General features: G+C 35.4%; 3 protein-coding genes across 4 annotated transcripts; 2 read left to right on the top strand and 1 right to left on the bottom strand.

Annotated features, from left to right (window-relative positions):
• The first annotated feature begins 107 nt into the window (after positions 1–107).
• LOC126367186 (mpv17-like protein 2) lies at positions 108–2,107 on the top strand. Its single transcript, XM_050010608.1, has 4 exons — positions 108–255; positions 366–603; positions 771–1,009; positions 1,344–2,107. The coding sequence occupies exons 2-4, from the start codon at positions 375–377 to the stop codon at positions 1,485–1,487; spliced, it is 612 nt and encodes a 203-aa protein (XP_049866565.1). The 5' UTR covers positions 108–255; positions 366–374; the 3' UTR covers positions 1,488–2,107.
• A 4,865-nt stretch (positions 2,108–6,972) lies between these two features.
• On the bottom strand, positions 6,973–9,338 carry LOC126367156 (histone-lysine N-methyltransferase 2C-like). Of its 2 annotated transcripts, none has more exons than XM_050010566.1 (6): positions 9,164–9,338; positions 8,842–9,090; positions 8,462–8,760; positions 7,730–8,287; positions 7,277–7,651; positions 6,973–7,169 (listed from the first exon to the last, which is right to left on the bottom strand). In XM_050010566.1, exons 2-6 carry the CDS (start codon positions 9,086–9,088, stop codon positions 7,023–7,025), a joined length of 1,626 nt encoding a protein of 541 aa, XP_049866523.1. In that variant the 5' UTR covers positions 9,089–9,090; positions 9,164–9,338; the 3' UTR covers positions 6,973–7,022. The 2 variants fall into 2 exon arrangements, with proteins under 2 accessions (XP_049866523.1, XP_049866524.1); XM_050010567.1 differs by lacking the exon at positions 9,164–9,338 and having other exon boundaries at positions 8,842–8,882; positions 9,001–9,089.
• A 1,101-nt stretch (positions 9,339–10,439) lies between these two features.
• On the top strand, positions 10,440–12,751 carry LOC126367172 (GTPase Era, mitochondrial). The gene is made up of 5 exons (XM_050010585.1): positions 10,440–10,740; positions 10,814–10,938; positions 11,014–11,188; positions 11,697–11,885; positions 12,302–12,751. Exons 1-5 carry the CDS (start codon positions 10,552–10,554, stop codon positions 12,674–12,676), a joined length of 1,053 nt encoding a protein of 350 aa, XP_049866542.1. The 5' UTR covers positions 10,440–10,551; the 3' UTR covers positions 12,677–12,751.
• Positions 12,752–15,318: the final 2,567 nt, after the last annotated feature.

The following is a 15,318-nucleotide window of genomic DNA, read 5'->3' as shown; positions in this document are numbered from 1 at the left end:
TAGAAACAGCACCAAAATTAAAATATGACCTAGGTCTTTGCATCCAGACCAAAATATTAAAAAAAAAATTGTCAGTGTGACTGTCACCTGACCTGTCACGTTGACAGTGTCACCGTAATTAATTTTTCGTCAGATTTGTCAGCTAAATGTGGATCATGTGGGGAGGGTGCGCGCAAATTTTATGATATGGATAAAATGATAACCGTATATTTAACAAGCTTTTCTTGAAATCTATAGAATAAGATATTCCTATAGGTACTATTTTTCATATTTATATTATTTCTTGAATTTTATTTACGCTTGGGTTGGGTTGAAATGGAAAGTAAATAGAATTCAGAAAATAACCTGAAAATATGTCTTTTCAGGTTTACATCATGTTTTCCTTACACTGCAGGAACGCAAGGAAAACTTCCTATATGTTTTTTCAAAGGATGAAATCGATGTCCCTGTACAGACGTAGTATTAACTACTTTTTTAAAGAAAACTTATTACTTACGAACAGTTTATCATCAGGAGGATTCATGGCCCTTGGAGACATGATTCAGCAAGAATATGAGTATCGACAGAATCAAATACCTAAGAGATATGATTGGGCACGTATGAGTAAGTAAACAATTATAATAGACAAATATCTACACATAAGAAGTACATTATCACAGCAGTATCTATATATAAATGCAAACCAAAATGTACACAACATCACCAAACTGTATTAAATAAGTAATTATAAATATATATTTAACATTTTTTCATGTTTTTTTTATTCACAGAGAGAATGTTTATCGTAGGATCGTTACTTGGTTGGGGACATCACCACTATTATTTACATTTAGATGTGTTACTGCCAAAAACAAATATGAAGACAGTATTCTTAAAAGTTGCAGCTGATCAATTTTTTTGTGCACCTATTACTATTGTATGTTTCTTTTATGGAATGGGATATTTAGAAAATAAGTCAGTGACTCAATGTACTGATGAATTGACAAAAAAATTCAAGTATGTTTACTTGGTAAGTTGCTTTTAATTTTGTTTGATTAACCCATGACTTTAAAGGATATTCATTGCATCAGTAAAATGTTTACATATTACGATCAGTCTATAGACCAATCTTTTTGTATATTTTGTGTGATCATGACTTGTAACATTTGTAACCAAACCTAAAAAAGGTTTATAGGTAGGTGGAGTACCTACTTATAAGAATGTATAATGCAATATTGGCCCAACTCTTTAGTTGCATTCTCACTCACCTCTATCCTGCAAAGAAAATATTATTAAAATATAAATATTATGAAAACTATAATAAAAACAATAATAATGATTAATATTTGTCTTTTTTATTTCAGGGTGACTGGATATTTTGGCCTCCTGTACAATGTATAAATTTTTATTTTTTACCATCTAAATATAGAGTGTTTTACATAAATATTGCAACAATGATATTTGATGTGTATTTATCTTTAATGAAACATTATGATCAAAATGACTAATGTTTCTAGATATAGGGTAGCTTAAATTGCAAAATTGTGTGCAATATAGTTTTATTTAGTCAGCTTCATAGTGCAACTGCATAACAAACTTATAAATGATAAATATTGCATTTATTAGTTTTGAGTCCAATTTTACAGAAGGTGGAAACATATTTTTTAATTATGTTACTAAATGGTGATATTATATTATGACAAATCTTCACCTTTTGTAAAACTTCATTCAAGCTAACTATACTTGGTGTAACTAAATACCTGTGCTTCTTATATAGTGTAGTTAATTAAATATTTTCTTCTTCATTTGTGTTACTATAACAGCTTATTGTACCCATTACATAAGATTTTAAAGCCCTTAAAGCAGGCTAGGAAAAGATGCAAATGGTAATGATTTAATGGTCTTCAGATTTACCAAAAATAGAATATTTGGTAAAGCTAAAATACGTGATAATATATAAGCAGCATCATTTGCAATTTTGCTGTAGTTCTCAAAAATTAGGGATCCAGAACAGTCCTTTCTAAATCTTAACAATTATCACTAGCTTTTATGGTAACATAAGTTTTAATGTGATCTGTGATGTTTTTGTAGTGCAATGATTTTGTTAAAACTGGTATACTTCAAAGTACCTAAACTAAGTAAAACACGATATTTAAATAACAAGAGTTTTATTTAACTTCTAAATGATAATAAAATACAATCGAGGGTTGAAAGGCAAATGGGTTTAAGCGACATTTTGTGAACTTTACAGGAGAGCCATTTAAAGTTTTATTTTTTCGAAAAAAATTCATATAAAAAAAACTACTGAATCAAAAGTGTTCAAAATGCTAAGAATTATTTTAAATTAAACGTTGCACAATTCTGTATTTATTTGATTCGAAAAACACATCAGTTATAGATTTTAGAAGTCGCTTAATACAAAATGGCTCAATTGAACTAAATTACAGTTGAAGGAAAAACGGTTGATATCCACTAGAGCCAAATATTGGCTAAAAGCAAAATGCTTTAAGAGACCTCTCACTTATTAGTTTCACTAAAGCTAAATGAGTTAAACGACTTCTTAAAAAAAGAAGACTAGAGGCAAATCAGCTTAACCTCCATAAAAGGTTATATGACAGGGAAGGAAAATATCTTAAGTGACCATCCGCTACTAATTTCAATTGTATGAAATCCAAATATTAGTAAGATCGGAAATAAAGTCGGTCGTTAAGCCGTTTTTCCTGGGAGAGATTTTAGTCGGGCAAGGCATTTACAGATATTTGTACCTTACAATATTAGGAAAAATCACGGCGGATATAATGAGTAAATCGATTTAATTAAGAAACAGGATCTAGAATATAACCATAAAGATTGTTACACATGCTTAATTCGACTTTTTAAGTATATGGTAAACCGCGTATGATGGCGGATGACAGATGCCTGTCACCAACTGAATGCGGGCAATAAAAGAAACAAATAGCTTTGAAAAAGACTTAATATGCTTATACTCTGTGCTGAGTTTAATCTCACTATCACAACCTGTTTCCGATTTACTGTATGAAAAATTTTATATGAAAAATTTAAGACCACGTGGCTGGATGCAAGTTTCAAGCACTGGCTCCTACTAGATGGTACGCGGTACTAGGACAGACTGCAGTGAAGTACTGATTGCTCTCATATTAAGAGGCGGCCAGGGGTGGGTAGATCAGCGACTTGTTTGATCAAAATTTCTGTTACATTTGCGCCTAAAACCTCCACTTCGAGCTGGCCATAAGATACCGTCGAAGTTGACAAACAATAACAGAACTCGATCATGCTTTTAAAGCCGAGATACGTCAGACATCGCAGCAGACACATCTGTCGATGAGATAATATATAGTTGATAATAATAATAAATAGATGGTGTTCCTTTGCCGAGCATTTTTATAGTTGTGCTCTGCTCTACCGAAGTTATTGGTTGGTAAACCAGACCGCAAAACTAAGATTGGTGCGATGGTTCTAACGTGAAAATCAGCTCGTGGGGAACTACAGGCGGGCTTTTCTGTCACCATATGTCTCAAAAACAAATGCCAGGTGGAATAAAAATTCAGCTCTATGCTGATTCCTATCAATCCAGTTCCGGTAGATTTTCGACAGCTTCAAGACTGTTTTCGGCCACAAACTTTGAAGAGAGTTTCAATCTACAACAAGGAAAAGACCCAACGCCTCACTGATCAGAAAGACTTATTAGCAGCGCTTTGGACACATTTTAACGATGTCTTAAATCCCAATAGTAATCCCAATAGTGACTTGTTTGTTACAACATATCGGTCGAGTTTGTTACAACAAGGTCGGGGGTTTCGCTTAAGATCTAGCGGCACCCCCGACCTTTGAAGAACTTCTTACCGCGCTAAGAAGGATGACGAATACCAACACATCAAAAATACCATCTGAACTGTATAATATGCCTACACATTAATAACTGGTTATACAAACTCATCCTGAAGATATGGGAGTCAGCTGCTGGAATGATTTTAGCCTTCTTCCTCTTTGCGAGTCGATGGCGATCGATATTAAATTTTAGCCTTAACGTTATTCTATCCCGTGATGCAGAAATGGTACTTCCGGAAACCCAATGATGATTTTGTCCGGACAGAGATATGGGGGTACGGTTTTGTTATTAAACAGATTCAGGCCAAAAGGCTTGAACAACATCGGCCTTTGTTATCAAATCAAATCAAATCAAATATACTTTATTGCACACAACACACACACTACATATACTTTGTTATGTGCTGCGTGAGGCTTCACGCGGCTTGTGGATTGCTCTAAAGAAAACAGATTGTCCTGAAAAGTTATGACTTATCCTGATACGACAATATCATGACGACATGATGACGACAGTTTGATTTCAGAACAGAACTTTCAGAACTTTTCAGAGCTATTCGTCGTTACCTACGGCGCGAAACAAGGCTATGTCATAACACATGGAGCCATGGTTCCTAGTCTATTTTCTTTATATATCGCTTCTGTATCACGCATAAGTGGGATAGTCTGTGGAATTGTTATTTATAGCTTAATTGAAATTAAGGCTAAAATGAATAAGATCATTTTTGATCTCTCACGTCTCACATCTATGCGTCAGTTAACCAAACTGGCCGAGGAATGGCCGATTCAATTAAGTCATACACCAGAATATTTATAGTTTTGTGCAAAACCCTTTTAAAATAACCATCCAGAGGATGCTTCGGGGATGTAGCTACTTCCAATGTTGCTTTAAATGGCGCTGAGCTGGAGGAAGTTTCAAAATTAAAATATTTGGGTTCTCAAATATGAAATGACTCCAAAGTCATCGAAGTTGCCAGCCCGGATAACAGGTGCGGTTGCAGCCTTTGGAAAACTTAAAATATTAGTGTACAAAGTCTCAGCGGCGTACTTGATACGTAACACTTTAAATGTCCATCCTTCGCATAAAGCGGCAAGATGGTTTTCCAATAACAGAAGTATTACGTCGTTCTGGCATATTCGGAATAGAAGCTCTCATCATAAAAGATCACCTACGATGGTGCGATCACGTCATGCGAATGGATGACAGAAAGGTTTTCTATTTCGAGGTGTCTAGAAGGAACTGTAAACAAGGTGGACAATACCTGCGGTACAAAGACGTACTCAAGCGCAAACATGTGGCTTTCAACATGCCAACTGATAGTTGGGATGAGTGTGTCTGAACCTGGAATAGCGCGTGATATAGTCCTCGAAAATCTTATTCCAAGACGCCAAATACGGAAAACTCAACGGAAACCTTCCTACAATTACACGGTAAACTCGGCTGGCCAGCTTGATTGTATGCCATGTTACCAGATCTTCAATTCGAAGTTCGGTTCCGCTAGCCACGTCAAAGTCTACCACAACAACGACTTGGGATAGACACAAATAGAAGTCACCATCAACGAATACGGCTTGGGTGACATGATGACACGCACACTCCCGGTCTTCCCAATCGTAATTTTTAGCTGTGTGAACCGCCCAACCAGGACCTGCCCATACTTATTTTGATATGTTGAAGTGATGCGGGCACAAGGTTTCATACAAAATTGCGATGACTGAAATGTTAACATTATTTATTTTTCGTTTTGGAAAAACGTTTTAAGTCCTTTCAAAAGAAAATAATAGTTGTTTTATACGACAAAAAATTTAAAAAAATGTAGCATAAATAGCTGAAGTCAAATTCTATGAATATTTTCGGTAAAGGCAAAACAGTTCAAGTGCCAATTTTACTTTTAAACTGTCGAAGGCAAAACGGTTGAAGCGACAATATTTATAAAATCTGGATTAAAGCAAAAAGATTTAAGCGCCAAATCTATTTTCGTTTCGTCTAAGGACAAATGATTTAACCGACTTATCTATAACAAAACACTGTCAGGGAAAACGCTTTAACAGACTTCAAATCATGAAAATGAAAAGACATAACAACTTATGTGACCGACTCATATCCCGGAATACGACTGATTTGCCACCCGCCCAGAATTTTGTGCATTTTTTTGTCGGTTGAAACACGGGTTTTTAAAAATGTACCCAAAGTGCTAATTGGTTGAAGCGCCAAAAAGTAGCTTCGATTGATCTGAAACCAAGATCAGTCGACGCGGAAAAAATCGCTGATTCCGAATATATATATAAGTCAATTTCGCCCAAAATGTCGCTTAAACCCATTTGGCTTTCAACCCTCGAAATATTGAGATGCAAAACCTAAAGTAAATAGCACTGTTATTAGAAATAACCACTAGCAAAATGTTTACATTTTTAATCTAGGGACGTTGTGTAAAAATCTTACTTTTTATTGACACAATAGTTCATAATAAGCAAAAATTATCTCTTAACTGAATCACACTGAAACAACTTTCTGCAAACTTTCAATACAATACAAATGTGCTTTATTGCACCAAAATAAAGGAAAATTGTTACAAAAGAGACTTAAGTAGGTACATGACACATGGTGGTCTTATAGCGATTTCTTCCAGACAACCATAAGGCGAGGAAATATGTAATATTCCAAAGATTGCGGGTGCAAACTAAGTACAACTACTTACCAACAAAATATATGGAATATATGGTTGTAAGGCCCAAATGCCTTTTAAAATCCAAATCCCATTGTTTAACTATTGTGTCTGGAAATCCGGGCGTTACGAGGATATAATATATACACTTATAAATACATACATACAAAAATAAATAATATTGGTACCTATATGAATAATACATATAAAATACTTAATAATAAGCAAGTCAAGATCCACAGAATATAAACAACACCACCACACACTTCATTACAAAAACAGAACCATCTACAATTTAAAAAAGTGATGAGTAGCCATACGGACTTTAGTAATAAAGATTACGAAAATGATGCAAGGATTTGGCTTGCCTAATAGAGGGTTGGTAGAGAATTCCACAGTCTCACAGAGTACCCATGTACTCTGGCATGTAATTCCATGTAATTCTCTTAATCTTTTAATGAAATACTTACTTTTACTCCATAGTAAAAGATTAAAAGATTTGGTGTAAAAATCAAACTTTCAATGTTGTTTTCAACCCCAACACATTGTCCAGTCATCTTTCTGTGTTTGTAGTTTTACTACAATTCTGTACAAAGCCAGTGCTGGTCCTAGAGGGAGTCCCAATCCTCTAACAATATCTGCTCTCCGTGCCATTGCTATTGCTTGTCCATCAAATTCCTGAAAATAACAAAATATATCTCATATAACTTTGCAAAGTGTTTGACTATGTGAGACTTACTTTATAAATGGTAAACAATGTTTTTATTGGGAAATGGAACATTTACCTGTTCTTTCAATATAGGAGCAGCTTCAGGATGATGTTCTTTGAAATATTCATATACATCATCAGCAGACCAATCTGATATGTCGGGTATACTGGGATCTATAGGTGTGTCCTCTCCTAGTTTTGATGGTGCCCTGTCTAACTCATGTGGCTTTAAGAATGGGTCCTCAACAGGGTTACTTGGAGTTGGAGATTTCTGGGAACTATATTCCATGTTGCTGGGAATGATGGCAGGTGATCCTACAACAGTAGGGCGTGACTCGAGACAATTATTACATTCCCATTGGTCCCATGCCTTTAATCTCTCAGGTATGCGCGGCGCGTGACATAGCGCATGATACGCATCTGAACAAATACTGCAAACTGTTAAAATACCCTGAAAAATAATAGATAAATGAATAATCTACACCAAAAAGAGTTGAAGTATTTAAAACAGTTTTAAAATTTAACTTACAGCATCATTGGTTTCACAGCAAACAACACATGTTTTACAATGTGGACACTGCCATGTATTATCAGGTCGTGGTTTAAGAATTCCAGATCCTGATTGAAGACAACTAAGATGAGCTTTGTTGCTACAATCACGACATTCCACTAGTCTGTCATTAGATCCTCTTGGTTTTTGCACAAGGCATACAGAACACACTCCTCCTGAAGTCTCATGTGGGACAGGCTCGTCTTGTTCCATTTCATCTGCGCTACCATCAGAGACTTGGCCCTCAGATCCAGAGCCATCTTTTTCAGACTTGCTTAAAGTAGTACTTATTAATCTTTTCTTAAGAGTGCTTTTATTCAAGGACCCAACTGGGCGACCTCTTTTTCTTTTACTCGGCATGTTGTTGTCAGAGGGGTCAAATACTTTTTTTGCCATTTTGCGTCTCTCACCAACACGTACCCCTGCATTACGGACTGTGTTACTGCTGGAGTTGTTAACGGCTCCACCTCTTTTCTTTGGACGCCCTCGGGTCCTTTGTGGAGATGATCTACACGATGAATTTGCTGAAGATGTCATCTAAAAAATAGTTTAATAAAGGATGAATATTTTTTAAATAAAAGCATTTTTTGAAATATGCTGTCATCTAGATAGTTATCAAAAGTTGCATTACATTGTTTCAAATTAGTATTTAGCACTACTAAAGATGAGAAGGTATTACAGAACATATTAAGTTGGTATTTAAATACTTACCTTTGTATTTGAGTCAGCATTATCAAATTTGAAACTGTCAGAACTATCTCCGTCATGATCAGCGGGTCCTAAGGCCAAATTCCCATTTGGCAACTTCACAAGGCTTCCTGATGCCAACTCTTTGTTAATAATTGTTTCTAACTGTTTTTTTGAATATTTAGACTCCTGTGCAGCTGCTGCCTTTACAAGTTCCTCAAAGGCTATCCCATTTTCAAGGAAAGTTTGATCTTGGTAAATAAGTGTTGCAATAGCAGATGTAATTATTCTTCTTTCACCAGACGCAACCGACGAAGCCATCTCTGTAAATAGCACAGCAAGAGAAATTAACTTAATCCTAACAGTGTTTATGTTTATCTAATGAATGGAATAATTAAACTCACTGTTATTCATAGATGATTTTTTTCTCCACGTAGCAGCGTTTCTGTAACTTACATTATCTTTATAATCAACTTTGTATATGCTCTTCTCATTCAAACAACGTTTTAGGTCAGCTTTCGTGTCTTTCGGTGCGACTTTGTAACACTTTAGCATAAACTTACAAATTCTGTTTATGTCTGGTCTAGATTTTCTAGCGCGTAAATGATCTATGGCAGCCAATATTTGATTTTTATGCTTTATCTCTGACATTTCTGAAAAATAATTGTGCTAATCATACTTTAAAATTATCAACAAAACTCTAAGGAAAATGAAAGAAAAACTTACCTGGGTAAAATCATGCCGGTGAATTTTTAATCACTCAGCCTTTTAAACTTAAGAATTGCATAAATACATAGCTTTTGGTCTTTATATTGTTATATCGCATTAATTTATATTTAACAAATATTTTTTTGTGAAAATAAAATATACTCGACGCGGGGATCACCGAATTCGTCTCCGAGTGAGTCGCATTGTTCGTTTCATTAATAAATTATATGCTACATAAAAATTTTGATATGGGAACATTCGTTTCATTCATCATTGTTAAATGTAAAATTTCGTCAAACCTGTATCCGAACATAGTAGAAAGATTTTTTTTTTATTTTTGGCCTGGTTTCTATACCTTTAGGCCAAGAAAGAAACAAAATATTTTTGTAAGCGTGTCTTACACGGAGCAATTTTAATTTCCTGGGAATGTGTTTTTTTTCAAATAATATAGCAACTTACTTTTTTTAATGAAATCACGCGAGGCCGCTTAGCGAGGGATGGTACCACGAGATTGTGACTTATTGTAAACTTCCCGCAAATAACATTAACTACTTGCTACTTGACTAGACAAGGGGAGCACTGAGGGTTCTAAGCACAGAACACTATTACTCCTAAGCGTTGTGAGCGATTCCTATAAGGGCAAAGACCAAGTATAGAACTTTATTTAATTTTAGTATTTGTATAAGGGACTTAAGACTTACCAGGCGACGTTCCCCAAAAAATTGGTAGCGCTGTAGGTATACCTTTAACGTGATAATTACCTATCTTCTCATTGCTCGGGTACTTAGTTATTCAAAAATATACTGTAATGGCAGAAGCGCACCTAATTACATAAAATAATTATTGCTTGATATTTGGATCAGTTATGTATGTGTTGTGTGTTATGTTACTATCTATATTGCTTCTATATTTCTTAATAATGAGTGGAAGACAAGTGGAAGATGTGTTGTGACTGGGTGTCAAACCAAAGGTCATCATATTTTATACCTTTAAGTATGTTTTCCATGAAATGAGAAAGTTAAACTATGACAACGATGTATAGCGCCATCTATATATTTTTGGGGAACGTGGCCTAAAAGGTCCCTCTATCAACCCTCAATGAAACGTATAGGCGGTGCCACAAAGGAAATCGGTCAGTAATTTGATTGATCTGAGTATACGGCCCAAAGACCAAGTATTAGATTGATAAGGCAAGGCCCTAGGAAATTATGCACTGCTTGCCTACTATAAAACCAGGCCAAAAACTTTGACACGAACACCCTAAAAAAATACTTTGAAGTTGACATTGTGACATTTGTACATGCACGCATGTATTTGTTATTGTTTTATTTTGCAAATTAATTGAAATAACATGTTTTATTTATTCTTGTTCTAGCCTTGAATGTTTCTTATATTCTTAGGACACCATGTTGACTTTAATATCCTTTTCAAATCGGATACCCCTTTGCAAAACACAACTTTTACGAGCAGTGTTCTTGTCTTCTCAACCAGAACAAGCACCTAAAAAGAATCTAGGAAAATTAGTAAACGTGGCTATTATTGGGGCGCCGAATTCTGGAAAAAGTACTCTTATTAATAAGATCGTAGAAAGAAAAGTAAGTATAATGCTGCGAGATTTTTTATTTTATAAACATAACCCCAAATGTGATTTCTTACTGATGGTTTCAGACTTGTGCCGCTTCTAATAAAGTGCATACTACAACGAGGCTTGCAAGAGCTATATGTTATTCGAATGACACACAAATAGTTTTCCTGGATACACCTGGTGTCGTTAGTAGTAAAGAGCAGAAAAAGTGAGTACACAATGCCCATTTCCATTTGTAATATTTTGGTTCTATCCTTGTTTTTTACGAATATAAATCTTTCAGATACAAACTTCCGGATTCTATGCTAGCAGCATGCCATAAAAGCCTCAGATGTGCCGATGTGATAGGTGTTCTGCATGATGTGTCAAATCGCTACACCAAAGATAGTCTCCACCAGAATGTTGTTACGATGTTGAACTTAGCTGAGGGAATACCTAGCTTCCTTGTACTGAATAAGGTAAGCTTGAGGAGGATTGTGTTGGGCAATGTCTAGATAGAGAAAGGGGATTCTTTTCCTCAGCAGTGAAGCACATAGCTATGAAATAATAAATCAAAGTGAAGGACGGATATTATTGCTTTTGATTGTAAAAGTTATCCTTGCACTTACATTACAGGACATATAAATTAACCTCTCATATGCCGAGATACCAGACACAATAGATTTTACATTGTGTCTGGTCGAGATCCGCGTTCCGGCGTTCGAAAGGTTAAGTCTGTTAGCTATAGATACAGGAGTAATAATAATATGTTAGGTCCACCATTCCATCCATTCCATCCATCCATCCAAATCCATTTCCATTTCCTTTTTAGGACTACTTATCAAAGTTTTCTGACTACTTGTGGCACTGCCTCCTCCTTTCTGATAAATCTATGTAAATTCTTGTTTACTTCAGTAAATACATTTAGTTTAAAACATATTTTTTTAGAATATATTATAATGATAATAATAATTTGTGTTATTTTAGGTGGATAAATTAAATTCAAAAAAACAATTGTTGGCCATAATTAGGAATATAACAAATGGTTTTATTGCTGGCAATCCAATACCTGGAGCTGAGAAAAACATTAAGAAAAAGCAGGAGAGAGGATATAGTCACTTTTCTGATGTCTTTATAATTTCTGCTTTAAATGGTGATGGTGTTAAGGAAATCAAGGTATGTGCACTATTTATGTATCAATAATAGTAACATTAATTACTTATTAAATTAACGGAAATACTAGTTAGTTACAATCATACACCTTAGAGCTGCCTGAAAGGAATTGTTTGTCAAGAAATTAGTACACCATCCTTTTTGTCTACCTTTACAAATTGACAGACATCTACACAGACATACACATGTTTTGGCGTCACTGTTTATATGTATACTTATTGGTATTTTTGAGGTTGATGTAAGTATAACACATCACCACCGCCACCTCTATCGCGATTCACCAATTTACGTGTGAATTTGCTTGTTTTCGTAGATTAGGGTGCGCGGACGTAAAGTAGGTCACTATAAATTGAGTAACGTATCAATAAAACTACTACTATATTAAAATAATGCCATTAATAAACCTAACTTTATTTTAGGATTACCTAATCACAAATGCCAAACCGGCCGCCCTGCACTTCCAGCCAACAGAGTTTACTGATCAATCTCATAAGACTCTTATAGAAGAGGCAGTGAGAGCGAAATTCCTCGATTTCTTAGCACAGGAGATTCCCTATAATTTAAATATCCTTTTGGAATATTATGAGGAGGATGAAGAAGATAAAATTATCTGCTCAGTGATTGTGGAATGTCCTACGGAGAGAATAATGAGGTTAATAAGCGGCGCGGGAGGCGGTCGCTTGCAGCAAATCAAATCGAGCGCAAGAAACGATCTAATGGAGCTATTCAAAAAAACAGTAATAATGGATTTGCAGTTGAAAGTAAAATCGAAACCAGTGTCTGATATGATCTAGTTTTAAATTAGTTATATGTAATTGTAGATAAACTGTATTTATAACCGAAATTGTATAATAAAAATCGTAATTTTACTTTTTTGTTTATTGAACACCACCGCATTTTTTTATCTTTACGAAATATTAGGTATTTTTATTATATAAGTTTTTGTTTTAAAATTAAAATTGCAAGTCCTGCACAAAAGTACATTACTTACGTTAACTTTCAAGTTTTTATCAATTGCCTACATCTCCATTTTAAAAAGTTTAATAAATTAAGGCACATTATTTCGTCGCTAAGCTATTCATGTTTAACAATAGAATTGTACGGAACACTAAGAGACTGTCTACAACTTCACCGCACAACTTTGTTAAGACTTGTTTACGGACAGTTACAGTTTCAGTTTATGTGACGGTGGTTCCTAACTTGCTTAGTAGTAAGTACCTACATTAAATAGTTTCACATGTATACGATTTAAACGATCTTAGTTTCAGACAGAATTGCTACAATTATATTGATATACTTATGTGTGTACACGGGTTTGCTCAGTCCTAATGACGGGAATGTACCTATGTCGAAGTTGCCAAACAAACCGGACATAGTGTTATGTAGGAAATGCACTTCTTTAATTAAAATTCATTTTCTAACGATGGTTGCCTCTAGTTTTTTGCATTCTATTTTCAGTTAGAGTCACGTCTATCTTTTAAAAAGAAACTATTCTTTAACGTTTTTCGTTGTTTTCGCAAACTTCCTAGAGACCATTGAATTCAAAATACCTAGCGTGTTGATTTCTTTGTTTGGCGAGCGATAATGGTTCTTATATAGCCGCCTGAAGGTTTCAAGTAACGGAGATTATCTTTCAGTGGAATAGCACGAGTTTTCAGGCAATAAATAAGGTGGAGAGTCGCGGCGGTACTTTGCTCTCCCCTTATACCGTTTTCTTTGTCGTCACTTCCTTATTCTTTCATTGTGTCACGACGAGCGTTTAGTTAAATCTTCATAATTTGGCTGATTTAGTGCCTCTTTCAAATGCTAATACGAAAGAATAATGTAGCCACACCGTTATTTTTTCAACTTTTATTTGCTAATTCAGTGAGCGCTGTTTCGTACGGAATTAATGTCTCCTGGTGGAGGAAGTGCTGTTCGAGAAAAACAGGAAGGGAGTTAAATAAAACACATTTGTCAAAGCTCAGTTATTAATTCTTTTCGACAAAATGATATCTCAATTGGGGACTTACTTATTTCTAAGATGTTTTTGTCTGTGTAAGAATTTAATTAAAGAATATACCTACTTAAATAACTGGTCACAGAACAAGTGAGTTACCTACATCATGGTTTCATGGGTTCTAAACCACGGAATAGAAGAAAGAGGTTGGAAAGGCCCTAACGCGCATTTTGTATGAGAACTGTGTCGCCGGTTCAACCCCAGTCTCTTTTACTACTACTCCTGCAAACAGATAACTACAATAGCTCTTCTGCTACTCAAATTCTATATCTAGCCACTTTACCGGCAATGTATATATTGTATATGATATGCTGCAATTTTATCATTTTCGTAAGCAAAATTTCATAGCAAAGTATTTTTTTGATAAATAGCCGAACATTATTAAGGTTTTTAGCTTTCCTGTGCTCAGGAGGGATCTCTTTGCATGATAGTCGATAGGTATTTATTTTTTTGCCCTGCAGGTAATAATGCACAAGACGACTCTTTAATATACGATCGCGGTGCTCCGTGTGTCGTAAAGTTTGCGGACGAATGGAGTGCAAAGTTGAAGTATGAACTATTTGCTCATACTTGCATGGCGCGCGTTTCATGCTCAGTTGGCCCTTCCAACCTCTTTCTTGTATTCCGTGGTGTAAACCACTGAATTCGACTATTATGAGTTTGAATTCATGTTTAAATCATAAATGATTACAAGTGACTCGAAATCATTTAGTTTCCAGAATTTGTGCCCAGGCAATAGGCTCGCCCCCTGTTACAATGGAACTTAAAATAACGAGGAGTGGGAGTATTATTTCATCACTACTTTGTCTACCCTTTCGTAGATATAAGCGTGACGCTATCTTATAATATATACTTAGCTATTTTCGTACCCTGAACTATAATGTTTAGGAGTAGGAAGTATGATTGACAGATCTTTTATTTCATTTTAGACAGATTCCTTGTTGGGCGACAATAAGTTATGTAAGTATTTGAACTATTGTGTGGGCGAAGTGAAGACACAAAGGGATTCAACATACACATGTCATAGCCGTTTGGCATTTGTTCATTGTTGTTCTGACTGTTCACTCGAGTTGCTATGGGAAAACATTTGGAGGGCGTGTCGACAACAATCCGAGACGAAAGCTCTTATACGATTGTATTGTAACGTTAGTATCGATGAGGGACCCTCGAGAGACCCCAGTTTCGAGGACGCCCAACAAACCGCCCCGCAAATTTTGGCGTTGGAAATAATGCGCTTTTATACTCTGCCTAAGTAGAGTTGTTTGTTTCTTGCCGAGTATTGATATGACTTTAGATTAGATAAGTAAGTATTCCTAAATGGAAAGCAGATACCTACATTTTATCTTTTACCTGTTCAGTGGTCGCGTGACTTGCATCGCAGTGTCACGGGTTCTCACCCGGTACAACGTTTAAGACAACAGGCCTGAGGGTGCCCAG

This window comes from Pectinophora gossypiella, chromosome 5 (genome assembly GCF_024362695.1).
Source record: "Pectinophora gossypiella chromosome 5, ilPecGoss1.1, whole genome shotgun sequence".
Taxonomy (NCBI): Eukaryota; Metazoa; Arthropoda; class Insecta; order Lepidoptera; family Gelechiidae; genus Pectinophora; species Pectinophora gossypiella.
The sequence above is the reverse complement of the archived record's forward strand: the minus strand, read 5'-3'. Positions and strand labels throughout refer to the sequence as shown.

Excerpts from the sequence above, each read along its gene's own strand:
- LOC126367186 (XM_050010608.1), top strand. The coding sequence starts at position 375 with ATGTTTTCCTTACACTGCAGGAACGCAAGGAAAACTTCCTATATGTTT. Across the intron at positions 604-770 it reads ATATGATTGGGCACGTATGA|AGAGAATGTTTATCGTAGGA; the intron begins GTAAGTAAACAA and ends TTTTATTCACAG. Across the intron at positions 1,010-1,343 it reads AATTCAAGTATGTTTACTTG|GGTGACTGGATATTTTGGCC; the intron begins GTAAGTTGCTTT and ends TTTTTATTTCAG.
- LOC126367156 (XM_050010566.1), bottom strand. The coding sequence starts at position 9,088 with ATGTCAGAGATAAAGCATAAAAATCAAATATTGGCTGCCATAGATCAT. Across the intron at positions 7,652-7,729 it reads GCTGTGAAACCAATGATGCT|GGTATTTTAACAGTTTGCAG; the intron begins GTAAGTTAAATT and ends ATTATTTTTCAG. Across the intron at positions 7,170-7,276 it reads CTCCTATATTGAAAGAACAG|GAATTTGATGGACAAGCAAT; the intron begins GTAAATGTTCCA and ends TGTTATTTTCAG.
- LOC126367172 (XM_050010585.1), top strand. The coding sequence starts at position 10,552 with ATGTTGACTTTAATATCCTTTTCAAATCGGATACCCCTTTGCAAAACA. Across the intron at positions 10,939-11,013 it reads AGTAGTAAAGAGCAGAAAAA|ATACAAACTTCCGGATTCTA; the intron begins GTGAGTACACAA and ends TAAATCTTTCAG. Across the intron at positions 11,886-12,301 it reads ATGGTGTTAAGGAAATCAAG|GATTACCTAATCACAAATGC; the intron begins GTATGTGCACTA and ends ACTTTATTTTAG.